Below are 26,790 nucleotides of genomic sequence, written 5' to 3'. Positions count from 1 at the left end.
GATACCATTAAAAATGGCACGCTGGTAAAGGAGGAAGCAAGAAACCAGGGGACGACTGGAGATCAAATGCACAGCAGAGTGAAAGTAGTTAACAAAAGCGCCAAGAGACCAGATATTAATTCTTCTCACCACAAAAACAAAATGATAATTATGGGACGTGACAGAGGCTATAGCTAATGCTATGGTGGCAATCATTTTGCAGTAGGTAAGTGTAGCACATCAACACTTTGCACAATGTTCTATGTCAATTATATGTCAATGAAAAAAAACTGGGACTAAGGCAATTAAATAATATCAAACAAAAAGGAACCAACAAAACCAAAACATAAAACTTCCCAAACACCCAAAGAAATCTGAAAAAGTAAACACAACATGTAAAGAACATAGCAAGTATAAACATAACACACATGGAAGATTATATGACAGAAAGACTTTAGTCACATGAAGAAATGTAAACGGGCTTCACTCATGTATTAAAAGAAAAAGATTTTCAATTCGGCCATCAAAACAAGGCCCAGATATATCTTCTGTGTAGAAGAGAGATGCCAACAATAAAGGGTTTCAGAAAGGCCAGTGGTCGGGGCACCTGGGTGGCTTAGTCAGTTGAGCCTCTGACTCCTGGTATAGGCTCAGGTCGGGATCTCGCAGTTGTCAGATGGAACCCCATGTCGGGCTCTGCTCTGAGTGCGGAGCCTGCTTAAGACTCTCTTTCTCGGGGTGCCTGGGTGGCTCAGTCGGTTAAGCGGCCGACTTCGGCTCAGGTCATGATCTCGCAGTCCGTGCGTTCGAGCCCCGTGTCAGGCTCTGTGCTGACAGCTCAGTCTGGAGCCTGTTTCAGATTCTGTGTCTCCCTCTCTCTCTGACCCTCCCCCGTTCATGCTCTGTCTCTCTTTGTCTCAAAAATAAATAAACGTAAAAAAAAAAATAAAAAAAAAAAAAGACTCTCTCCCTCTCTCTCAGCCCTTCCCCCCTCTCTCACACACCCTCTCTCAAAGTAAATAAATAAATATAAAAGAAAGAAAGAAAGAGAGAGAGAGAGGAAGGAAGGAAGAAAGGAAGGAAGAAAGGAAAGAAAAAGAAAGAAAGACAGACTGGTGGTGAGCAAAGTATAGGACATGGACCAAACATGGTCTAGCACCTGTTTTTGTACAGCCCATAAACTAGTAACAGTCTATAGTTTTAAATAATTGTAAAAACCTCAAAAGAAGAATAACATGTAAATAACATGACATGTAAAAATTATATGAAATCCAAATTTCAGTGTCCATAAATCAAGTTTGTTTTTGTTTTTGCTTTGTTAATGTGTATTTATTTTTGAGAGAGACACAGAGACAGAGGGTGAGCAGGGGTGAGGGAGGGGCAGAGAGAGAGGGAGACACAGAACTCCAAGCGGCCTCCAGGCTCCACGCTGTCAGCACAGAGCCTGATGTGGGGCTCAAACTCACAAACTGTGAGATCATGACCTGAGCCGAAGTCAGACGCTTAATCGACTGAGCCACCAGGGTGTCCCTTTTATTTTTTTTTAATTTTTTAAAATGTTTATTTATTTTTGAGACAGAGAGAGACAGAGGTCCATAAATCAAGTTTTATTGGAACACCACCGTCCTCCTATTCACTTTGTATTGTTTATGTAGCACAAAAGAAGAGGTAAGTATTGAAACAGACTTTGCCTGCAAAGAATCAAGGACATTATATCAACCTCCGTTCTCTGAATGCACACACACATGTGGGTTCACAGGGAAATTCTACCAAAACTTCAAAGACCAGAGAGCACAAATGCTTCACATGTTGTTCAAGAGCATTGAAAACTAAGGAAAACTTACTGATTCTTTTTATGAAGCAAATATAACCTTGACTCTTAAATCTGGTAAAAATAGTACTTTTAAACAAGAAAAAATAATAGATCAATGCCACTTGCAGGTACTGTTGCAAAAGTTTTATTTATATTTTAAAAATATTTATCTATTTATTTTGAGAGAGAGGGAGAACTTGAGTGGGGGAAAGAGGCAGAGGGAGAAAGAGACAATCCCTAGCAGGCTCCACGCTGCCAGCACAGAGCCTGACACAAGGCTCAACCCCACAAACCACAAGATCATGACCTAAGTTGAAGTCAAGAGTTGGTTCCTCAACTGATTAAGCCACCCAGGCACCCCACAGAAGTTTTAAATAAGATATTAGGAAACAAAATTCAACACCACATGAAGAAAATTATACAATTTGACCAAATTCTATCTATTCTAGAAATGCAGTTTGTTCAATATTGGGACATCTATTAATAAAACCTATGATATTAATTGATCTCCGGGAAAAAATCATCTGGCTATCTCCATAGACACTGAAAAAAGCCTGTGAAAAATTTCAACACCTATTTTTGAAAGCAAACACTCAAGAAAATAGAAGTTGATGGATACTTTTTTAATATGATAAAAAGATCTTAAACAAATGATAAAAATACATACGTGACAGCCAGTTATTTTACTTAATGTGGAAACATTTGAGGCATTTCCACTAAATCAGGAATAAGGCAGAAGCGCCCACTAATCCACTGCTAGTCAATACTTTACTGAAGATAAGAGCCAATGTAATTAAATACATGAAATAAGGGGCGCCTGAGTGGCGCAGTCGGTTAAGCGTCCGACTTCAGCCAGGTCGCGATCTCGCGGTCCGTGAGTTCGAGCCCCGCGTCAGGCTCTGGGCTGATGGCTCGGAGCCTGGAGCCTGTTTCCGATTCTGTGTCTCCCTCTCTCTCTGCCCCTCCCCCGTTCATGCTCTGTCTCTCTCTGTCCCAAAAATAAATAAAAAACGTTGAAAAAAATATTAAAAAAAAAATAAAAAAAAAATACATGAAATAAGTTAGAGGTGTAAGAATTGGAAAAGGAGTAAAACTATTTTTATTTGCAGATGGCCTAGAGTATACCTGGAAAACCACAGAGCTAAGCTGTCAAACCAATATGGTAGCCTCTAGACACATGTAGCTACTGAAGACTTAAAATGTGGCTAGCGTGACTGAGGATTTAAATAGTTAAGTTTATTAACTTTACTTAATTTTTTTTAGCTTTTATTTAACTTAATGTTATTTTTTAAATTTTTTTTTTAACGTTTTGCTTTATTTTTTTTGAAACACAGAGAGACAGGGCATGAACGGGGGAGGGTCAGAGAGAGGGAGACACAGAATCTGAAACAGGCTCCAGGCTCTGAGCTGTCAGCACAGAGCCCGACGCGGGGCTCAAACTCACGGACCGCGAGATCATGACCTGAGCCGAGGTCGGCCGCTTAACCGACTGAGCCACCCAGGCGCCCCTAACTTAATGTTATTTTAGACTTAAATAGTGACACGTGGCTAATGGCCAAAATACTGAAGAGGGCAGTTATAGAATATTTCCACTCTCTTCAGAAGGTTCTATTGCACGGTGCTGCCCTAGGGAATCAATGATAAAACTAGCCCAAACAATAAAAGAATTAAGTAATGTAGCAGGATATAAAATTAACACAGAAATCTGTGTTCAGAGCCTCATATACACAAATAATGACCCATTAGAAGGCATAATGATATAATGTCAATAGAAAAGAGAAAATACTTAGGAATAAGTGTAACAAGAAATGTGCAAAATCTCTATGAGGAAAACTTTCAAACACACCTGAAAGACACAGTAAGTATACTTAAATGGAAATACACCATTTGTTCCTGATAGAATGATTTAACATAAGAGATCACTTCCCCAAGTTAAGTTAAAAACATAATGCAATCCCAATAAAAAATACCAACATCTTACTGGGGGTTAGACAAGTTGATGATAGGAAAGATAGCATCCAAAATCACCGGGGCAAAGATGGGCCTTTTAATAAATCGCTCTGGCACAACTTAATAGACATTTGAAAAACAATTAGATTAGCTCCAAACAGGGCTCTAATGCAAGTATTAAAACATACAAGTGGTAAAAAAAAAAAATATGCAAATTTATCTCTAGTAACTCATGTATCTGCTGATTTGTGCAAAAAGAAATACAAGAAAGACAAAACCAGAAACTTACAAAATTGACTTTCTATAGGGGTGGGTGAAAACAGAATGGAAGGAGTAGGGTTGGGTATGGAGTAGAAAGAAAGGAAAAGCAGTGGCTCTCTGAGGGATACCTTTTTGCATAGTTTTGAGTTTCAGAACCATGTTATTGTTACACGGACCGAAAAATAAATATATCAAATTATAGCAAAGTTGAGGGTGGAAAATAACAACAACAACAAAAACAATGGAATACAAACAGAAACAAACTTTTCTCGTAGGTCAAATGAATAACATAATCACCCTGAAAACTGGTGAAAAACTAACCCAAGCAACTTTTGAACACAGTTCTTTAATTATGTACCTTTAGGTTAAAGACAAAACAGTATCAGTAAATACTGAACCCCGGTTAGTAGTCTTTTTCCTCCCACAGAAATATGGCTTAGCGATTCTGAAGCTACTTTCCATATATTCAAATATATAACGGGAGCACATGTCAGAGAAAGGAATTATAAAAACGGAAAGGGGGTGATCGTGGATGGCTAAAATAAGCCCGGTGATAGCAGACTATAATCGCAAGTTTCAGGATTGAATTCATGGAGGGTGTCAGTATGAAGCCACAGTTTTTAATATCCACAGACAGACAGATAAAGATGTATAATACACTCACACGTATGTGCACACATATCCTAATACTGCCCATTGAGAAAGCCTAGAAGCAATGATATGCCAACAACCGTGAACATACTTAGCATTCAAATCTTGCTTTCTAAATACCATTTGCCACAAAAAGGAATCAAAACTCCGGCCTGATTCCAGAGCCAGGACTGCAAAAGATGAGACTGGAATGGCTTGTTGTGCCAAGAAGTAAGGAAGAGTTCAAAAAACGATGAGGACATATCAAAAGACAACAGGAGTCAGCTCAACAAATCGGGGGAAATTTGAGCATCAAAATGAATAACAGTAAATGATTATAATCTTCTCTTCCCCCGTATGTAAAAATTTTCTGAAGAGTAGTCACTTAGGAGTTTAATTCCTTAGGGCTAGAAGTATGACTCCGCCTAGTAAATACAAATGCATTTTAACAGTTCACAGCTTGAAAAGGCAGGACTCCAAGGATTAATGCCCTAGTGGTAGAATGAAAGGCAGTAAGGGAGGCACACATGCTTACCCAGAGTGCAAGGACGTGAAGTCAGCCTGAGACACAGGTATGTGGGTGTTTATCCTTAAAGTGTTAATACGTATTTGAGAAGGGACAGAAGAGCCATGCTGTGGAAGAATAAAAAATCTCCGCTATCTAGGTCAAGCAGACAGATGGCATTGTGAGGTGAGGCCGGGAGGGGAACACACACGCACGCACGCGCACACACACAAAATGGGCTGAAACAGCCCAACGTGAAGGGGCTAGCCCTAACGTTATGTGAGCACAGGCGTTAAGGAGGAAATAAGTTAACTGGATATCTATTATTATTATCTTCCTGCTCAGCTTCCTTTCCCCTAGCAACAGAACACCTCTGTTGTGTAGTAAGCCCAATCCACATACTGATCCCACCCCCATTGTCCTAGGGGATAGGGAACATATGTCCCGGGCTTGAGCATTCAGTGTGTCCTATATGCTCCTGGCCAGAATGACTAGTTCCGACAGGGCACCTGACCTAAATAAGCACCATCGGAATCGTCTGCAATACTGCTTCCTAGGCTGAAATGAACATTCGAATTCCCTGGGGATCTATTAAAAACGACAATTCTGATCCAGTAGGCCTAGGATAGGGTTTGAGAGTCTGGATTTCTAATAAGCTCCCCTGTAATGCTGATGCTGCTGGTCCAGAGTCATAATTATGAACATTAAGGCCCTTCAGAAACTTCCTGTCAAACTTATCAGGGAATAATTGACCTTTACCAGAGCTGCAAAGCTGACAAACTGCTTCTGGGCCTGTTGGCTTTTCTATGACATGTAGGGTTTGTTTGTTTTAGATTTCCATCATTCAATACTTTGTGTATTCTTTCATTACATCATATACACACTCACAGAAAACAGAAGCCATATACATGTCTTCTGTCACTCCCCCAAATGCCTTATTTGGTGTTTTACATTTAGAAATGCATAATCAATGTTCTTTAACACCCACTGGGCAACAATTTTAAATTCCTAGATGAAAGAAATGGAGCAGATATTTTAAGGAACTGGTAAAGCAGAAGAAGGATCAGTTTCTAGCTGGATATCATCCTCTGGATATCCTGAAGATAGTCCTAGATCCTGAGCCTATGCAGCTATGAAAAACCAGCATCACTCTCATCATTCCTTAAGTGAGTCACTGTGAAGAATTATAAGGGCGATACCTGTTCAGTACAAAAAGGCAAGCCTCAAAGACAAGATCAAAGGAACTAGCAAAAAATATTATTAATCGTACTTACAGATTTGCTCAGTGCTTTCTGGGAGACACCTAACCCCAAAACTATAGTCTCTAACCTGGGGTCTACAAGTGACATTGTCAATTTCTTTTCAAGCCATAAGAAGGGAGTTTTACCAAAAACAACTCCCAGAGATTAGTTGACAGTTTGAACTACCCTTTAAGGAATCTTAAGTCACTGTGATACCTTTTTATGTGCCCAGAACAAACAAGCCTAACTGATTCACTTCCCTTCAAGGCAAGAATCCAGAAGTATCCTCCTTATTTACAGAGAATCCCAACTCCTAACTCCTGTTTTTGGATTAAACAAGATTTCTTAAAGAGTTAAGTACCCTCCTGTTTTAACCAAGGCTTGATTAGAAACCCACTAACTTTCAGGATAAGGCAATAATTTTCCTTCCCGACCAAATTACATTTCAGCCCTTCATAAAAGTCAGCTTTAATACTAAACGCTAATAGGGAAAAAGCAACTAATTCAACCCATTCAATAACCTATTCACACACACACACACACACACACACACACACACACTTCCTAAAAAGTAAACTTCCAAAAATGCACACATAATAGTCATAGGTTCTCTTATTTTTCTTTCAGGCCACCCAGTCTCCAGGATGGGGGTGTTCTCTTCAGCACCAGCCCTCCCAGAGAGGTAGCTCTCTGTTTTCCAATTCCTCTGCCAGTGACGGAGTGAGTCAAGTATCCAATTCAGGACAGGTGTATTAGGAAGCCTGACTGTAGGTGTGTATCTAAACTATATTCTGCTATTTTGCACTCCATTTGTCTGATTCCTACATCTTTCAATTGATTCAAAACTTACAGCAGAAGAGAAAGAGTACGATTATCAATCAGTCCTTCAAACGTCGGAAGTCAGCAGCTTTCATACAAATATACAATCCCTAGGGGCGCCTGGGTGGCTCAGTAGGTTGAGCACTCGACTTCAGCTCAGGTCACGATCTCACTGTCCGTGAGTTCGAGCCCCGCGTCGGGCTCTGGGCTGATGGCTCGGAGCCTGGAGCCTGCTTCCAATTCTGTGTCTCCCTCTCTCTCTGCCCCTCCCCCGTTCATGCTCTGTCTCTCTCTGTCTCAAAAATAAATAAAACGTTAAAAAAAAATTTTAAAAATCAAATATACAATTCCTATAAATGTATTCCTAATTTATCATTGCTTTTAGATTATATATATTGTTCCATCACAAATAGGGAAAATATTTTTCTTTTGAAAATGACATGATCTCGCAGTCTCAGACACGGACTCAAGAATGGCTAAATGTAGACATATTTATTATGCGTGCATATGAAAAAGTATCCCAACAATTTCATCATACATCTGTAGCATTCCCTTTTCAGTTTGACCTGCTCATTCGTATCTTTCACCAGCCACAGGTTTCTGGTTTAATTAGTTCTTTCCTCAGTCTCTTCAGTAAAGATTAGAATCTGTTAAACCATAGTTTCTGAAACCATTTCTATAGGAAGATAAAGAAATAAAGACACAGCATGGAGTTTTCTGAACGAATAACATGATACTGGAGTGGAGTTTAGAGAATCTAAAGAATCCATTTTTAGCCCATTTCTAAACTGTTCATTTTAAATACCAGGAAGTCTTTTCAGATAAACTGTACACCTGCCACTTCAGGTTTAGATTATATCATTGGTTCTTATATACCTATAGGTACATAGTATTGTTAATATAAAGGGAATTCATATCTTTTTGTTTGTTTGTTTGTTTGTTTGTTTGTTTGTTAAGTAGGCTTCCATGCCCAGTACGCAGCCCAGTGCAGGGCTTGAACTCATGACCCTGAAATCAAGACCTAAGCTGAGATCAAGAGTCGGACACTTAACCTATTGAGCCACCCAGGTGCCCCTGGAATTCATATCTTATTAAGTACCAGACAGATAGATGGCAGAAAAAAAAAATAGATGATACATAACATGATACTTTGAAAATCTGATAGAAAGAACTTGCACTTTGGCAATGATAGTATATCCCAGGACAGCCATGATGAAGTTGCTGCAAACTGAATCCTAGGACACTACATAGCATATTGAATAGGGCTATTAAGAATTATCTAAGGATACTGGGAAATACTGGAAAACATCAGCTTTACACTTCAGTTTTATTTACACATTGATTAAAACAATGATGATTGCGTGCCTACAATGTGCATCATGTGACCACTACTATGAGAAGTGAAATGTAGCCTAACTGGACATAAATACAAACAGATAGTACAGTGTACTGAGAGATGCTGGAGAGGTATCAGGAAAAGGAAACAATTCTCCTTGTCTGGGAGTATACTGGATGATACGGATTAACAGAAGTTCCTCCGGGTAGAACTATACATTTGGGTTTCTGGCATAACTAATTTTGAGCTTGTTTATTTTTCCTGAAATGAACAGACCAATGTGTTCACTCTTTCCAATATCTATTCATTGATATTTGTTTTATTTGTTTTATTTTATTTTTTTTAATTTGTTTTTAACATTTATTTATTTTTGAGACAGAGAGAGACAGAGCATGAACAGGGGAGGGGCAGAAAGAGAGGGAGACACAGAATCCGAAACAGGCTCCAGGCTCTGAGCGGTCAGCACAGAGCCCGACGCGGGGCTAGAACTCACGGACCGCGAGATCATGACCTGAGCCGAAGTCGGACGCTTAACCGACCGAGCCACCCAGGCGCCCCCATTGATATTTGTTTTAAATGTTGATGTTCACTGTATTCGGGAAAAGGAAATTAGAAAATACATATTGGTCTCGATTTACTAGACTTGTTTGTTTCTGAACCTAGAACAACCACCCAATATAATATTTAATCATAAGCAATTTTAAGACTCAAAATTCCCCTTAGTAATATGCACCAAAATTTTTCCCGTAACATTTAGAGCCATCACATTAACAACCCCCCCCCCAAAGGGCCTTTGGTCAATGTTTTTAAAAATGTTAATTCAAGGGAGCATCTGGCTGGAAGAGCATGTGACTCTTGATCTCAGGGTTGCACCCCGTGTTGGGTGTAGAGATTGCTTAAAAGGAAATCTTAAAAAAATAAAAATCAAAATGTTAATCCACTTCCCCAAGCAGCTATCAGCCTTTCAACTGTGTATGTGTGAGCCCAGGCTGAGCTGAGGTGTATGAACAGCTTGCTCCCGGGGCCTTACTTTAATTTGATTTCAAGAATCTTTCCTCTGAGAATAACTGACACACATATACACACAAATATTACCTCTACACTAGTGAAAATCAAACCTCGATGACGATAAGAGTATCTGGAAAAAATTCCAGTGAAGTTCCTTCGTAATTGATAAATAAAACCCATGACAACATTTGTGTGTATTTTTGTACTGCAGAATTAATGTTTTAAGTGACTATAGATGCTGATGCAAACAGAGTAACATGAGGTATAATAATAATAAAAAAAGAACTATCTCCTTGATGTTTTTTCTGCCTTTCCCTCCTTCAAAGGTAAATGCAAAAAGAATAATTAACATAAAGAGGGTCCCCAGTTTCCCTACTGCCTTGTACTTTTGCCGTCTTTTCTTTCTTCCTTACTATCTGCCACCCTTGCCCTATGAACTCTGGCTCTTCAAGAAACCACAAGACTTGCAAAAACAGTCCTCAGAAAATATGTTCCGATAGTTACAGAATCCTCAAGCAAGACACATGAAGGAAGGAACAACCCGCAAGCCCTGGAGGGGGTAAGGTGGAAAACTACTCTTTGTGGTAAGGGTGCAAGACCCCCGTATTCGCCTTTCCAGGGTCCTGCACAATCTCTGATCCTGCTCCAGCTGGAGGGCCAGCTGGTTTTCGGGGCTCCCTGACACCACATCTAAATGAAGTCTTTAATCTCTATTCGGGTCACTGAAATAATTTTCTCTTGCCAGTAAAATCTATATGCAATTTAATAAATGGGAAGATATAAAGCAAACATACTCTGTTCATTTTAAAATGCTGCTCAAAGCAAAATAATTATAGAATTTATAGCTGTACAAAATACACTATATATCGCTTCTCGGCCTTTTGGCTAAGATCAAGTGTAGTATCTGTTCTTATCAAAATACACTATATAGGTATATAAAGCATATATAAAAAAAAAGATTGGTTTCTGATGCTCACTTGTCTATAGAATATTGAGGGGATAAGCTTACAATGTCAATGGGTGAAGGGCAGTAGGTTGATTCCCTTAAATGAGAAAAAGCTCTCCAGTGTGTTCAAATCACCAGCCACTTGCCAAGAGTACATGGTATCATGGTGCTAATATTCTACCTGAAGTCACCAATCTGTCTGGCATGAGATCAACAAATACTTAAAACTGACATAAAGAAAAAGTAATTTTGACTGTAACAGAAAAATAAAACAATAGTCAGAGAAAATCGATGAACTAAACTGTGCAACCCTCCACTTAGGGTAGAAAAACCCACACAAGACTTCATGTTAGAATGCAGGGTATTACAAATAGCGTGGTCATCTAACAAACCGAATGTCCTAAAGATGATGAAGGAAATAAAGTTAGTCCATTTTAAACACTTTTATACGCTACAGTATTTTAGAATGATTTCTACTCTTAATATCTAAATGGAAAAGTCACCAGTAATAAAGCAACACTGAAATAAGGTATACATAGAAGATTTTAGACAATTTTAGTAAAAGTTCCATGCTTTAAATGCATTTAGATCCAATAATTAGGTCAACTCTAAACATGACGAAACAAATTTATCTTATGTTAAGTCTGTTCTTCTGAAGTGATGGAACAAATCTGTCATTAGTTGTGGACTCTGTTCACCTGTTTTCTTTCTGAAAGGACTGAAATGCTGCAGCTAAGCTTGACAATCAGACGCTAAGGCACAAGGCCCTCAGCAAACCCTGGAGGGGTTGCTCACCTTGGCGGAGTAAAACAGCAATGGATTAAAAAATAAATATATTAATTAAAAAGCCCCTAGTTTTAGAATTGTTTTTGTAGGTCCTCTTTAGCCCATGCCTATCACATTTAGAAGAATGCAATTAAATGTCTGCCTGAAGGTGAATCACATGGGAGCCATTAGGCAAACACCTCCAAGCGGGGTGACAGAGCTAAACGGGTACTGATCGTGGCATTTCCTTGGCACGAATGTAGTCATTTCTTAAATTTAACATTTTTCCTAGAAGGCAGTCAGAAAGGATCTGTCAATGGTTGGTTTCTGTTTTATTCTGGTGATTTGCGTTAATTCAGTTGGTAAGATTTGCCTATCGTTGGTCATCTGCCATGAAGGAAAAAAAATGAACCCATTCTAACAGTTCGCTGGATACTAGAACTCAGAAAACTTAATTTCCATCGAGCCGAAATGACATAAGCGACACCTGGAATTCTGGAAAGTACAAGAGCGAAGCCTGCACTGTAGGAACACCTTATGTAACAACCTGTTCGTCAAAACTAACAATGCATTCTGAAGGTCAGTAAAAAAACCATTTCCTCCTTAAAATATCAGCCGGTACGAAAAAAGACAACTGCCGGGTAGTCTGAGTTTCTCTGACTGGATATATAATTCATATGGTGTGTCTTACCATGTTGAAATATAGCTTGAAAAAAATGCAAAATGAGTTATTTCCTGACAATGGTAAAATTATTAACTATTTTTTACAAATTTGGAAAAGAGCCTGGGGGCTACTCTGGAGAACCACGATGAGGGAAAAGGCACACCCAAAAGCTTGCAGTCTGGTGACCTCTGGTCATACTATAATTACTAAAAGAGATCATTAGAGAACTTGTAATAGTCTTCTTTCCTCAAAAAAGAAAATGGAAACCTAGCTCAAAATGTTCAGTGACATCGTAAAGAGAAAGTGGAGCCCAAATAGCATTGTCTTACTGAGAGGAAGGAAGTGGGTAAGAGAGGCCCACACGGCCAGGAGGGGGGAATCCCTGACATTGTTTAGAATTTCCAGCGTGTGGTAATAATAAAAAGCAAATTATTTTTAGTCAGTCTTATTATTGTATTTTTATTTATTCATTAAAGTTTATTTACTTATTTTAAGAGAGAGAGAGAGAGAGAGCACAAGTGGGGGAGGAGCAGAGAGAGAGAAAGAGAAAGAGAGAAAGAGAGAGAGAGAGAGAGAGAGAGAGAGAATCCCAAGCAGGTTCCATGCTGTCAGTGCAGAGCCTGACGTGGGGTTTGATCTCAGGAACCATGAAATCATGACCTGAGCTGAAATCAAGAGTTGGACACTTAACCAACTGAGCACCCAGGTGCCCCAATTTTATTATTGTTTTTAAATAAATTTTAAAACAATTTTATTATTGTTTTTAATAAATCCTTCCTGCCTGTACCCTGAGGCCAACCACACCCATGACCTTAACCCTTGATACAACCCATCTAACAGGAAGATTTAATTTCTACAGATTTTTCTCTATTCTAGAAGTTCTGCGCGAGATCTTTACTGACAAATTGATAGATTGACCTAGAAGCCAGAAACAACGGCCAAGAGAATTTTGATTGCTTGAGCCTTTAAACCTCACATGTCCAGGTGGTAAACAAACAGTCCAAATGACGTAGCAATGATGTGAAAGCAGACACACCAAAACAAGTTGCTAAACCATAGGGAAGAATATCTCTACTTGAGGGATTGAATTAATTCTTCTTGAAAATTTTTTGATACACTAGTAATATTATTCACATAGTAGATGCTGGAGAGACTGAAGTGAGCACTTTATATTCTTCTGCCTTTGTCAAGTTTATAGTCTAGCAGGGAGAACAATTTAAAATTCAATAAACTATGGAACTGCAATAATTATAGAAGTACAGGAAGCTATGATGAAAGCGTGTGGCAAGACTCCATAGTGTTGTTCAAACTCTGTAAGCCCAATCCATACTGAGAAATATATTTACATTGTAACCCTGCCCCCCACATCTATAGTAAAATAATATACACACACAAACTCATGCACAGACACATCCATATATAATTAAACCTGGACATTTTTCATGAAACAGTATTTGTCCTGAAAATGTGTGGCAAACTCTGATATTTTCTATTTCATTTTTATTTTCCCAGCCTCGACCACAAGATTGATTTTAGGATCCTTCTATGGGTTTTGACCCAAAGATGGAAAAACAGACTGATGGCATTTTTAAGTCAGCTGCATCATTTGCTAAAGGTACAAATTCCTGAACCCCACCCAAAACTATTGAATTAGAATCCATGGAAAACGGATCCCAGAAAGCCGCATTTTAGCGGCTCTCCAGATAATTCTTAGGCATATTAAAGCTTGAGAACCCTTGGTATCATTTAATCTCAAATCTCAATGATAAGGAGTTATTCAGGCACTGAGAGGGTAGACAAATGTTAGTGCCAGAAGCCACGGTAGATACAAAGACCAAGTGGGCAAGTGGGAGCATGCTTTGTTTAAGGAAGTTCAAAGGAACAAGAGTCTAGGGCGCTTGGGAAGGCAACGAGCATGGAGAAGTAGGCATGGCTCATTCTGCAAGTTCTCTCTTCTAGTCTGTTCCACAATCCCGCAAGAATAATTAAAAGGAAGGAAATTTTGACAAATGCCACAACATGGATGAACCCTGAGGAGAGCTAGACACAAACAGACAAATACTGTGTGAGTCCACTCGTATGAAGTACCTAGGGCAGTCACATCCCAGAGACAGAAAGGAGAATGGTGGATGCCAGGGGCTGAAGGAGGGAGGAATGGAGAATTATTGTTTAATGGGTACACGGTTTCAGTTTTACGAGATGAAGAGTTCTGGAGGTTGGCTGTGCAACCATGTGAATGTAACACTACTTCACTGTATACTTAAAAACGATTGGGGCGCCTGGGTGGCTCAGTCGGTTGAGCATCCGACTTCGGCTCAGGTCATGATCTCACAGTTTGTGGGTTCAAGCCCCGCATCAGACTCTGTGCTGACTGCTTGCTCAGAGCCTGGAGCCTGCTTCAGATTCTGTCTCCTTCTCTCTCTGCCCCTCCCCTGCTCACGCTTTGTCTCACTCTGTTTCTCAAAAATAAATAAAATGTAAAAAAAAAAAAAAAAAACAACGATTAAGATGGTACACTTATGTGTATTTTACCATAATTTAAAAAAAGAATACACGAGTCCAAGAGTCCTAAGCTGATATCTGAATCCTCACTAGTGTTCGACTTCTTTCCCAATGATACCGAATTCCCCTCAGTTCTAGAAGCAATGGCAACCATTCCCTTTTAGGCAATCAAGACACTAGAATCATAAACCCTTCTTCCTTTTTTTTTTTAAAGCTTGTAAAAACTTTCTAAGTTGGAGAATGAAAGGAGAGAGAGAGAGAGTGGAGAGAAGAATCGATTACAACTTGACCTTGTGATGAAGAGCAGAGCCCTGTAACCGTCTCAGTGGAAGAGATGAAACTAATGGAACACTATAATTTTTGGCTAAAGATCATAAACTGCTTCCTGTGGGTCACAAATATTTACTTATCCTCGACAAATATTTTTGCTTATGAAGCTTTTCTTCATGAAGGAAAATTTTGCGTAATGCCCAAGTTAGCACGTATTCTCATTTTGGGGTGCCACAACTCAGTGGTTCCCAAATCTAGCATTGAGTTGCACATCAGAGTACTCTGAGGAACCTTAAAAATTTACAGAACCTTGGCTCCACTCCAACTCTACTGGAGAAGATTACCCAGTAGGTTCCAGCAGTGAACCAGTGACTAGGTCATTTTAAAGCTTCCAAGGATATTTTTATGTGTAGCCTATTTGGGAAAAATCACTCAAAGAAAAGACAGTTAGGAGAATGGCTGCCTGAGCACATGCACTTACCTCCCTCCACCCTCTCAAAATCTCTTTGAAATTAATGAACATAAAAGTATGAAAATACCCACAGCAGTACTAGAAAACCAGGAAGAGTTCCATCAGTAGACCAGAACACTAAGGAATTTCTGGAAGATATAAAGCAGATGGAATCAGTAAAACCCCAAATTGCTAAAGAGCCTGAAATGAACAGGATCATTTACATTGTAAGTGTTGCCGGCAGAACCTCAGAATATTCCCTAGATCAGAGGCAGCAAGTGTTGGCAGCAGATGTGGGTCAGGTGTCCAGTAATTACTGAAGGCTTTGGTAATAATTTTCCAGCATCTTACTCTCAAGAGTAGCTGACTTGTGAACTGTCCCCGGGTTGAAACATGACAAGAGAGGAAAGGCAGTGTTCTGGGTAAAGTCTGGCGGCCAAGAGGAAAAAGGAGCCCCCATTTCCAGAAGGCAAGTTTCTTGTGCACATCCTAAAAGAAAGTCCAACTGGGTAGACCTCTTCCTTCCCCCCTACCCTACATCCTCTGCAGGAAGAGATCCCGTACTCATGATTTTCATGCACATTTTTTTTTTAACCACTGCTGACAAAACAAGTCCACAGACTCATTTGTTAACATGAACTGCCATCACAAAAGCATAGAAATAAAGAAGCAAAAGAAAGAAAGCATTTTTATTTGGAGAACAAATACAGGGTTAACTCCAAGGGGAATAAAGTAAATTCTAGAAATCAAGGGAAACTTTCTCTCATCCATAAAATAAGGATAAGCCATTAGAAAAGGAAAAATACAATCAGAGTACTTAGAAATTAAGACCATGAGAGCCAAGAAAAACAAATCAACCAGACAAACAGCACCTCAGAAGAAGAGGTGAATGACGGAATGAACATATCTGAAGAATGAATTAGGTACAACGGATCCCCTTGATCAAGCACAGAATATGACTCTCAGGGTGATCATCATAAACAACTTCGGCAGGCCCCGCCGGGGTTCCGTGGGCTGGAGGAGGGCCCAGGCGTGGAGGGAGAAAGAATAGGCAAGGATCACACTGCAGGTCTAGAGAGGGCAGACCTAGTGCGCCCACCCTAAGCCTTCTGGATCAACTTTGCCCGGCTTGTGTCCTCTGCCTGGAATGTCCAAGTACCCTTCACTTTACCAAGGCCTATTTTCACTTAGGCCTGGGTCCCGGTGCCACGTGCCTCTGGGAAGGCTTTCTTCACTTCCCATCCTCAGGCTGATTTTACATTTTCGAATATCCCCACAGATCAGCACAGCTAAGTTTAACTTTCTATATAATAACCTATTTGTGTCTCTGTCTTCCTCAGCTTTGAGGGATATTTGAAAAAAATTTTTTAATGTTTATTTATTTTTGAGAGAGAGAGAGAGAGAGACAGAGGATGAGCCGGGGTGGGGCAGAGACAGAGAGGGAGACACAGAATCCGAAGCAGGCTCCAGGCTCTGAGCTGTCAGCACAGAGCCCGACGCGGGGCTCGAACTCAGGAATGGTGAGATCATGACCTTAGCCAAGGTCGGACGCCCAACTGGCTGAGCCACCCAGGCGCCCTGAGGGATATTTTAACCAAAAACACTGGTATTATTCAGCTACAGAGACATGGATACACGTCAGTTGTCCTCTCAATATATCTTGCATGCCTACTGGTAGCACTGGATGCACTTCTAAGAGCTGAAGAAAAATAACAGAAAGGGTTCTGTACACACAGCATTAAAGTACCTATTCGTCCCATGTTGGCATTCTCTGAATTCAATAGGATGCCATCACATTTGGCGACTTTCTGAATTTCCACCAGGTTCCTAACTGTTTATGCAAACGGACCTCTACGAATCCAGTAATTCGGTCAAAAACTAGGAAGCCCTACCACATAACAATCAATATGTTTTTGTCTCCCTGAAATGGATATACAATTGGATACTTTCATTTACTGAATATCATCTGTGAGTTTTCCGGAGGGAGTCATAAAAGGTACTGACTTTCAGCTTTTCACCGCTGTCTCTCCTCTTACTGACCTCTGCTACTCCTGGGCTACTAAGTCTAAAACCAGGCAACTCTATTATGCCAGGACTATGGCAGGGCACTGGGGCCCTGAAACGATAGTTATCTGTACAGATCATGTGATGGCCCAGGTATCTGAGATATTTATCTTGAGTAAAGCTAACAGAAGTGATTTCAAGGCTTGTACTCTCTGATTTTTCCCCCAGCAGATCAAATCTATTCCGTATACCATGTCCTGGACCACAGGCGTCAACAGGAACAGAGCAGAAAATGTACTGAGCCTCCAAAGCAGACGAGCTGGAAGCACTAAAGGAAGGTTAAGGGCTGTGCCTATGTAGAAACATAAGAAAACAATTAGTAAGAAAATGAAAGCACTGAAATCGTTGACTCACCTCTAGCTCAATTTCTTGGGAAATCATGCTTTTTAAAGAAACTTAAAAGAGAGGGAGAAGGACAGTGAAGAATATGGCATTGGTTATCTTTAATTGCCCTTACAAAGCAAATATTCCTTAAAAACAATGTGGTAATGACCATGGGATTTATTGTATATGTGACAGAGAAAATTTTTCTCTGGAATTTTTCTCCTTAAGGCACAAAAGATAATTGATTTGGGGGATATGAAAATTAGAGGTCCAACTTACAAAGTAGTATATTGACCCAATAGGTGTATTATCAAGTAGCATAGTTTTCCCCAGCTCATGGAAAACCTACCATGGCTGAAATAAAACTAAAAATTATTTTTAAAAAGAAAGATATTAATCTCATTAGCCATATCTTTATTTTGCTGAGTGGGTAAAACTCTTTTCCAGATTGGGAAGAAAATTCCCTAAATAGAAGTAATTCAAGCCAACTCTCTATAGTCAGGAGTCCAGAAGTTCAAGTATCCTGGGGACTTGGGAACGTCAGAGCCCCTATATACCCAGATTTATATCTCTCTTTAAATTACTCCCCATAATCAAGGCAAGAAGAAAAAGTAATAAGTTCCACCATAAGCTGGGGGAATCTAACGGTTTCCAGCACCTTAAACAATGAATATGGTAAGAATGAGAAACTATCTTCTCACAATAGTTGCTAATGGTCTTTAGGTAGAAATTCCCCAAAGAAAATTAAGTGTCCCTTCCACTGCTATTGAAAAGAAACCCTACCTCCCCAATAAGACCACGGGAACACATTCAACACAAACTGGAAAAAATATGAAAAGTCAGAAAACTTCAATATTTTTTCCACAGAAGAGAAGAAGAGAGACAGAGGAAGGGTATTTGAAATAATGCCTCTGTGCAAAGTTAACCATCCGGATTTAATCTCTAACCTTTAGAGATATGGTACAGAGATATGGGGTTAACCCTTAGGTCTGATAGGGGAGGAAAAAGATGCCAACGAAACTGCACAAAAACTAAAGTCCTTCTTAAATTTTTGTATTTATTTATTTAAGTAAGCTCTATGCCCAACATGAGGCTCAAATTCACTACCCTGAGATCGAAAGTCAATGCTCTACTGACTGAGCCAGCCAGGTGTCCCTACACTGGTTCTTAATAATCAGAAACATAGACCTTGAGCTCAGGAAGAGATGTGCTCTAAACTCTTACACTTAGTTCTTACCCTCTTATAAAGGATGGTTCAAAGAATAGCCCCGAGGTAAAAGTAGAGAACAGAGAGGTCGTCATAAAGCATAGTTCAAACTGACTGGCTGGGGGAAGGAGGAGGAGGAAAGGATTAGGGAAGGAGTAGAGGTCCTTCCTTTCGCATCAAAAAGTCTGCCTATCTCAGCGCCAGTTCTGAAATCTTCCACATTGACACTGAATGAGACAGCATCACAATGTGAGGATGATATGCTTCAAATCTTTGGAAAACAAAATGTATGCATGTGTATACTCTAATATACAGTCTCTTAGCAGCATTCGTTCTAAGTAGGGATAACAAGATAGAAGTTATGACCTAATTAGCAAGAGGCTCAGTGACACAGCCTGAAATATTACATCCAAATTGCTTAGTAGCTATACGGAGTGTAGATGACAATTTATGAAAGAAATTCTAATTCAACTGACCGGTGCAGGAAGTGTCAAACAAAGGACAGCAAAATATATGTTGAAATTTCCACATACACATTTTATGAAAGAGCAACCCTAAAGTATAATTAAATAAAAAGCACAGGCTATGCTAATTTCATCATCCTAGCATTAGAGTCTCTAACCCTCACCAGAGCTTTGTTTTTCCACCAAGAACTTTGTCATATGGCCCTGTCATTTTCAAATGTAAAATCTTCCATGACAAGAAAATTTTCCAAGGCACTTAGAATCCTCATTTAAAGCACTAGAACCCACACAATCAGGTTATTAATAAATGACAAATCGGGAGTTTCCACTTACGTAGATATATTGTTGAAGCTGAGAAACAGACGTTGGAGGCTGGGCAAATTATCCACATCTCTCTAGAAGGAAACAGAAAGCAAAAATTTATCAGCTGGAAGAAAAAAAAATATATTATCAACGTCTTCTGGCTCGGCTGTTGAAATATGTAGTCATTGCTGTTCACTGCAACCTTGCTAGACCATTGATTTCCACTGGACACCGAGCTCCATTCTTCCCCACTGCAGATTAAATGGGAGGGTTTCACTACATCCGCAGAGCAAGCTGCACCACTCGCAAGGTAAAAAGCACTGAGAACAGGGAGAGATGCCGCTAGCCTCTTTAAGCATGCTTTTGGGAAAGAAGCCAAAATGCTACTTCAGCATTTCAACTGTAGCACAAATATAGTATGATCAAACGTTTGTTAAAAATCACTTTTAAAAGGAAGCTGTTCAAATGTTTTAAATTTTAAATTTATGCAATTAGCTTTCCCAACAGTACCGAGAATTTCAAAGCCATTTCCCTCACTATTCTCAATCCTTTGGAAATAGACCAGTTACAAATAAACCAAGATGCTGACAATCTCCCCATAAAACTAAAAGCAGATCACAGTGAGTGTCACTGAAGGGCAATTTCCAACCTAAGCAAACAACAGACGTTACAATTGGAAATCTACCCCGTTCTGTTTGGGTACAGCACCCCAGAGCAAACTATGGCTGTTTAAACGTGGTTTTACCCTTACCAAATATTGAAATGTTTTGGCTCAAATGACTTTTTTAAAAATCACAAAATAAGTACAAAGCCATCTAATTTCATCAAATGGAAAGACACAAACTTCTTGAAAATCTGACATATGCTGAAGAAATAGAATCTTAAGAAGCAGCTTAGTAATTACCTAGGCTACAACCTCATTAGGCACATGAGAAAAAGTGAACAGTTGGGGTTGTTGCAGAGGGAGGGTGGGGGTGGGATGGAAAGGTGACCCAGGATTACATACTGCCCTTAGAGGCTGAGACAGGACAAGATTGGTTATCTTGACTTTCGTTAAAATTCTACACACTGACACTTCTCTTATAAAATGTTTCTCTCTCTCTCTCTCTCTTTTCATTTAAAAAGTTTTTTTAAAGACTCACTTTAATTTGCTGGATGATGAGCTAGCTAAAATATCTGCTGTTAATACTAATATGTTAGTATGAAAAGTTGGGACACATTTCTTTCTTCTTTTTTTTTGTGTCTGGGACTAATTATTGAAGCATAATTAATATACAGCATTATATTAGTTTCAGGTGTATAATAAATGCTATTAATTTTTAAGGGCAATATCATTTATAATAATTCTAGTTATAGGAGTTTGAATAATGCTAATACAAGTACATACATTTTACATATTACTGTGTCGAATATTTAAACCCAAATCAAAACTTGTTTTACTGTTCCCATAGGTCATTATCTTTCTTCCTCCTTCCTTTCCTTCCTCCTACCATTTCCAAGACCCCAGTAAGAATTAAGACAAGGGAATTAAAATTACAGCAAAGCCTAGCTTTTCCTAAAATGGTTCATTTATTTAAGTTTGCCATATAAAGAAAATATAAAAGTGATGGAATTGTGACAGAGCCGCATCTCACTGGTTTTTGAGAGGGTAGAGGAGAAATGAATCTGGCTTAAGACATTTTCCCATGGGGCTTCCCTTGTGCACCCCTCTCCAACACTTTGTCAACTCTGCAGATCCTAAGCAGTATAAAACAAATACAGTTGCCAGTCATCAGACCATGGGCTATGTGCACCATTCCCTTGGCATTCCTAATCTCAGGCCCACCCCCTGAAAAGCCTGTTCCATAGGTGTGAATGGTGGTTTTTAGAGTTTTTCAACCATGGCCAAAGATAAGTCTGCAGAAAACAGGAAGGCATCCAAATTCCCCTCAGTGGGTTGTAAGCTCTAAATGTTGGCCAACTTCTGGAATCATCTCTACCAGCTTCTTCTCCTGATAATCCCAGAAGTGCCTGGAAGGTAAGTGGAGGAGTGATGGACTAGCGGTTGGTCTCATTTTACTCCAGGGCCCTACTTTCCAAAGAAGTGGTAGCTTTCTTCCTATCTGGTCTCTACAAGTAGGGAGTCATAGCCAAACTGAAAGCCCTCTCTGTACTCTCAGGGAATCTTTTCTCCCAAATTCTTCCTAAATCTACCCGAGATATTTATGGGCACCAACACTGTTTGTTGACATCTAACCAGGAGAAAGTGAGAAGCAGCAGCCTGGCTCTCCTTTAAATCAAGGCACCTTAAAAAAAAAAATACACTTGTCACTTTTAGCTCCAGCCTACCACCTTCAGAGACTGCAGACACCTTCCAAGATGTAAGTTTTTGCTATTAAAATATAAATTCAAATGATATCAGGCTATAATTTGTGAGACAGGTTTTTAAAAGTTTGCTTGATTAAATTATAATGTTTTGTATTTATCTTCATTTATGAAAACAAATTTTAGGAGAAGTCTTTATCAAATGTTAGCCATCATTAGCCATCATTACCTGACAGAGCTATAAAAAATATTCACAACAGATTGAAAAACGAAAACTCAGAATTTAGCTACATATCCCTATAACCAGTTTAGTTGATAGCCCTTCCAGAACTTTGAAAAGCAAAATGATTACCCGCAATCATTTTTGTTGTTCCAGGTTTCATTTCTACAAGAAAATTATAGCTTTTAATTTTGCTAGCAACTCTGAGATATACTTTGTAATGCATAGACAAAAAGAAAACATATTTATCATATTAATTATCTGTGTGTGAGTTATTTACAGAAGATTAACAAACAAAAAAGATTTGTTGACAGCTACTGGAAGACGGCTCCTCTAATTTGAGAGAGGAAACAAAGATCGAAACACCTAAGATCCAGGAAGGGGATTCACCATTGGAGGCAGGCAAAAAGAACTCCAAGGGTGGCATCTCATGCTTTAAAACCAAGGTCCAATGTTCACTTTGCAAATCTCATCTTTCTTTGCCGGACAATCCCAACCTATTACATCATAAATCCATCAATATGAATCAAGCCCCTTTACTGACAGATGCACCTTTAAACCGGACCCCCAAGAAATCTCAAAAATAAATATCCTGCCTTTGCCCTTGAAGACGTGACTAAGACTATGTCAAGGTAGTGAGCTTTTCTTGCCAGTAAGTAACAACCTCAACTTCTCTTTACTAACAGGTTATTCCAATGGTATTTTGGGAGGCCAACATTTGACAATCTACTTATCCAAAAAAATATAATTATTTTGGAATAATGGGGAAAGGAGAAGTGGAGGGCTAAGGCTAATGTAAGAAAGCCAAATCTTCGTAACTTGAAGGAAAAGTCAGCACATTTATTTAATTGTACAGTGTTAAACCCTCCCAACAGTTCTTTTCTGAAGATAAATTTTCACAGGCAGAGAAAACTACTGCAAGGAAGCAACCTGAGAAGAGGAAGATGAAATAAAATATTTACATATAAGGTAATATTTGTATTTCAGGTGTAGTTTAGTCTGCTCATAGTCTCAAATTTACTATATTTAACAAAACACAATTCTAAGATTACATTCAAAACATTTTTTGAAGTAAGATTCAAAGTTGGGGCATCTGAGTGGCTCAGTCGGTTAAGCATCTGGTCAGATCATGATCTTGCGGTTAGTGAGTTCAAGCCCCACACTGGGCTCTGTGCTGACAGCTCAGAGCCTGGAGCCTACTGCTGATTCTGTGTCTCCCTCTCTCTGCCCCTTCTCTGCTCGTGCGCTCTCTCTCTCTCTCTCTCTCTCTCTCAAAGAATAAATAAACATTAAAAAAAATTGAAGTAAGATTCAAAGTAATTTTCTGTATTTTAAAAGTATAATCCTTTAAAAGTTAGACAAACAAAATTACTACAGATTATTGAGAGGATTATAATCTTTTTATTTTTCAAAAGAATAGAGACTTGCCATTTGAGAAAGATGCTTGTCCGAGTCAGCTCAGACACTATTTTCCATATTCCTAAACTTCACGAAAGAACTAAATGATTCAGCAATCTCACCATGTGTAGAACATCTATTACTGGAGCTATTTTTAGAGCAGTTTCCTGCAGAGGAATAAGGAAGAAAGGTGAAGAGATGAAGGCTTTGGCATGCACCAAGTAGGACAAAGAAGACTAAAAAAATCACAGCTACTCTCATTCTGTTACCTATTCTGTAATAAATAAAAATAAAAATAAAAATAAATATATAGGGGTAATTATTTTCATTTTGAGAACTGAAAAGAGATTTATTAACAAAGCAATGAAGAAGTTCAAAAAGTACTCCCTTTTATAAAAAGATTTATTAATTCCAAACTAACTACTAGCTACAGCCATGCCTTTTGACACAGACACATATTCCATGAGAAATTATATGTAAGCCATCATATCAACAAGTCCAATCGTATATTTAAATGCCTATTTTAAAAAGTCTATTTTCTGGTTCTATTACCCAAAGGCATTAATATATATATCTGCCTTTTATATTTTTTACCACCCTTTATATGGTCATACACAGACATACACACACACTCTCTCTCTCTCTCTCTCTCAACTAGCTGCAAGCTATTCTTCCAGTCTGATTTTTTTCAGCACACGATTTAATTCCCATAGGCAAAGAGGTGGGATGGTGGGGTGGGGGACTAAAAACCTGACTAGTAAGCAGGCTACTGATACTCTGACTATGGAGACTTCCAGTATTTATAATCTAGGAGAGCTAGAGTTAATAGCAACGAGGGAAAAGAAAAGACCTCAATTTCATTATCATAGGCCTTTCCTCACTTGAATTTGTAGTTCAAATTTCTTTTTTTTTTTTTTTTTTTTTTTCAACGTTTATTGATTTTTGGGACAGAGAGAGACAGAGCATGAACGGGGGAGGGACAGAGAGAGAGGGAGACACAGAATCGGAAACAGGCTCCAGGCTCTGAGCCATCAGCCCACAGCCTGACGCGGGGCTCGAACTCACGGACCATGAGATCGTGACCTGGCTGAAGTCGGACGCCCAACCGACTGCGCCACCCAGGCGCCCCTGTAGTTCAAATTTCTATTCTATCACGTACATGATCTAACAAGACCCCTCATAACAAATGATCCCTGGCATTCATGCCCTTAACACTCCTGGCAACACTCTCTGGAAAGACACATACTCAACTCGGGCTTATAGCATTCTATCCCAACTAACGTATGGGAAAAAAATTAGCATGAGCAAGAGTCAGCAGAAACTTCAGGCAGCAAATGTAGAACTGCTCAAAAATTAAGAAAATATAGTAACTGGATAAAGACTAGGAAAGATCTATGTTTAAAATTATTAGAGAAATAAAAGAAACCAAAACATGAAAAAACATGTTTAATAAGGTACTCTGGACATTTATGAAAAAATTCATGTAGAACTCCTAGAAACAAAAAATTATGGTCATTATGGTCAGTAGATGGGCTGAAAATAGACTAGATAAGACTGGGGAGAGAGTTATTTAACTGGCAGATAGCACTAAATAAGTAAAAAGAATGCAGAAATGTAGCAGAGAGAAAAAGGAATGATAGAAATTTTTATTTATTTTTTTATTTATTTCTTTATTTCTTTATTTATTTATTTTTAGATTTTTAAAAAAATGTTTATTTTTGAGAGAAAGAGAGAGACAGAGTGCGAGCGGGGGAGGAGCAGAGAGAGGGGGAGACACAGAATCCGAAGCAGACTCCAGGCTTCAAGCTGTCAGCACAGAGCCCAAAGTGGGGCTTGAACTCACTAACTGCGAGATCATGACCTGAGCTGAAGTCGGACCCTCAACCGACTGAGCCACCCAGGTGCCCCAGGAATGATAGAAATTTTATGACACAAAGGATAGAACATGAAGGTCCACACTATATCTAGTAGGTGTTTAAGAAGTAGAAAGAGAGAAAATGGAAGGGGTCAATATTTGAGAATATAAAGACTCGGTATGTTCCCATAATTAATGAAAGATATGCATCTGCAGATTCAGAAACACAAATATTAGGTATGCTAGTAAAATTACCATATTTGGTCAAATCTAAGGTATCATCTTAAGTTTATTTTATGTAACACCTGATGAAATAAACTTATGATTAACCAATAACAAAATATCACTTAGAATTTTTATTTCATTGTTGCTGAAAGAGCTCTTTTAGATTTATTTAACCATATTTTTAGCCAAATATCATTCTTATGCATACATAAAAATTAAGCAAAATGAATCTATTAAATAAATGAACTCCAAAATATCTCCATTTAGCATAGAGTTAGACAGTGTAGTTCTGGCATAATAATATACAAATAAATGGAAAAGAGAAGGTCCACAAAAAGACTCATTTGATTATAATTCAATTTCAACAAGCACACACCAATTAATGAGTAAAGGGTGTAGAGCAAATAGATATCCCTATATCGGAAAAATTAACCATGACCCCGAGCTCACACCATACACAAAATGTAATTAAAGAAGTGTCAAGACCCCCAAGTGAAAGGTAAAACAATAAACTTTCTGGAAGAAGGCAGAGGAGAACATATCCATGATACCGGGATAGACAAAGACTTCTCGTTCAGGGCAAAAAAGGCACCAATGATAAAATAAAACAAATTGGTAAACTGCACATCACTAAAATGTAAAGCTTCTACATATCAAAAACATTACTAAATAAGCAAAAAGGCAAACCATGCAAAAAAGCCACCCAATGCATATGCCAAAGGACCTGAAGCTAGAACATAGATCTACTACACCTCAGTGATAAAAGGATAAACAACCTAATTTTTTAATAGGCAAAAGACAAAAACTGATATGTCATAAAAAGATATGTTAGAATGGCCTAAAAGTACTTGAAAACATGCTCAACATCACTAGTCATCAAGGAACTGCAAATTAAAACCACTGATAATCACAGAATCACTAAACTTATAAAGACCATCACCATCAAATGTTGGGTAGGATGTGGGGTAATTAGAGCTCTTATTTATTGCTGTTGGAATGTAAAATGGTATAATCACTTTATAAAATGGTTTGGCAGTTTCTAGTAAATTTAGACATCCACCTACCTTATGGCTCCGTAAGAGAAATGAGGTACATGTCCACCAAAATAAATGGATAAATAAAAGACTATAAGAATATTCCTATCAGTGTTATTTGTAAGGGCCAAAAATTGGAAATAATCAAGATGGCTATGAAGAGAAGAATGAAACCACAATTTGCATTATAGAGAATGAATACAACTCTCAGCTAATTTAAAAAAAAACTAATGATACACACAACAAAATGGA

The 26,790-nt window shown here is 38.8% G+C and overlaps 1 protein-coding gene and 1 pseudogene across 3 annotated transcripts in view; one reads left to right on the top strand and one right to left on the bottom strand.

The window, feature by feature from the left end:
• Nucleotides 1-26,790, bottom strand: part of LRRC49 (leucine rich repeat containing 49) — a 149,406-nt gene that overhangs the window by 82,587 nt on the left and 40,029 nt on the right. For all 3 annotated transcript variants that reach the window (XM_049613816.1, XM_049613817.1, XM_049613819.1), the window contains one exon: nt 19,533-19,594. In XM_049613816.1, coding sequence (XP_049469773.1) covers nt 19,533-19,594 — 62 coding nt within the window. The remainder of the gene's footprint in view (nt 1-19,532; nt 19,595-26,790) is intronic.
• On the top strand, nt 10,408-10,524 carry LOC125910596 (uncharacterized; annotated as a pseudogene).

Source organism: Panthera uncia (genome assembly GCF_023721935.1).
Source record: "Panthera uncia isolate 11264 chromosome B3 unlocalized genomic scaffold, Puncia_PCG_1.0 HiC_scaffold_1, whole genome shotgun sequence".
Classification (NCBI taxonomy): Eukaryota; Metazoa; Chordata; class Mammalia; order Carnivora; family Felidae; genus Panthera; species Panthera uncia.
This window is presented reverse-complemented; position numbering and strand designations above follow the sequence as displayed.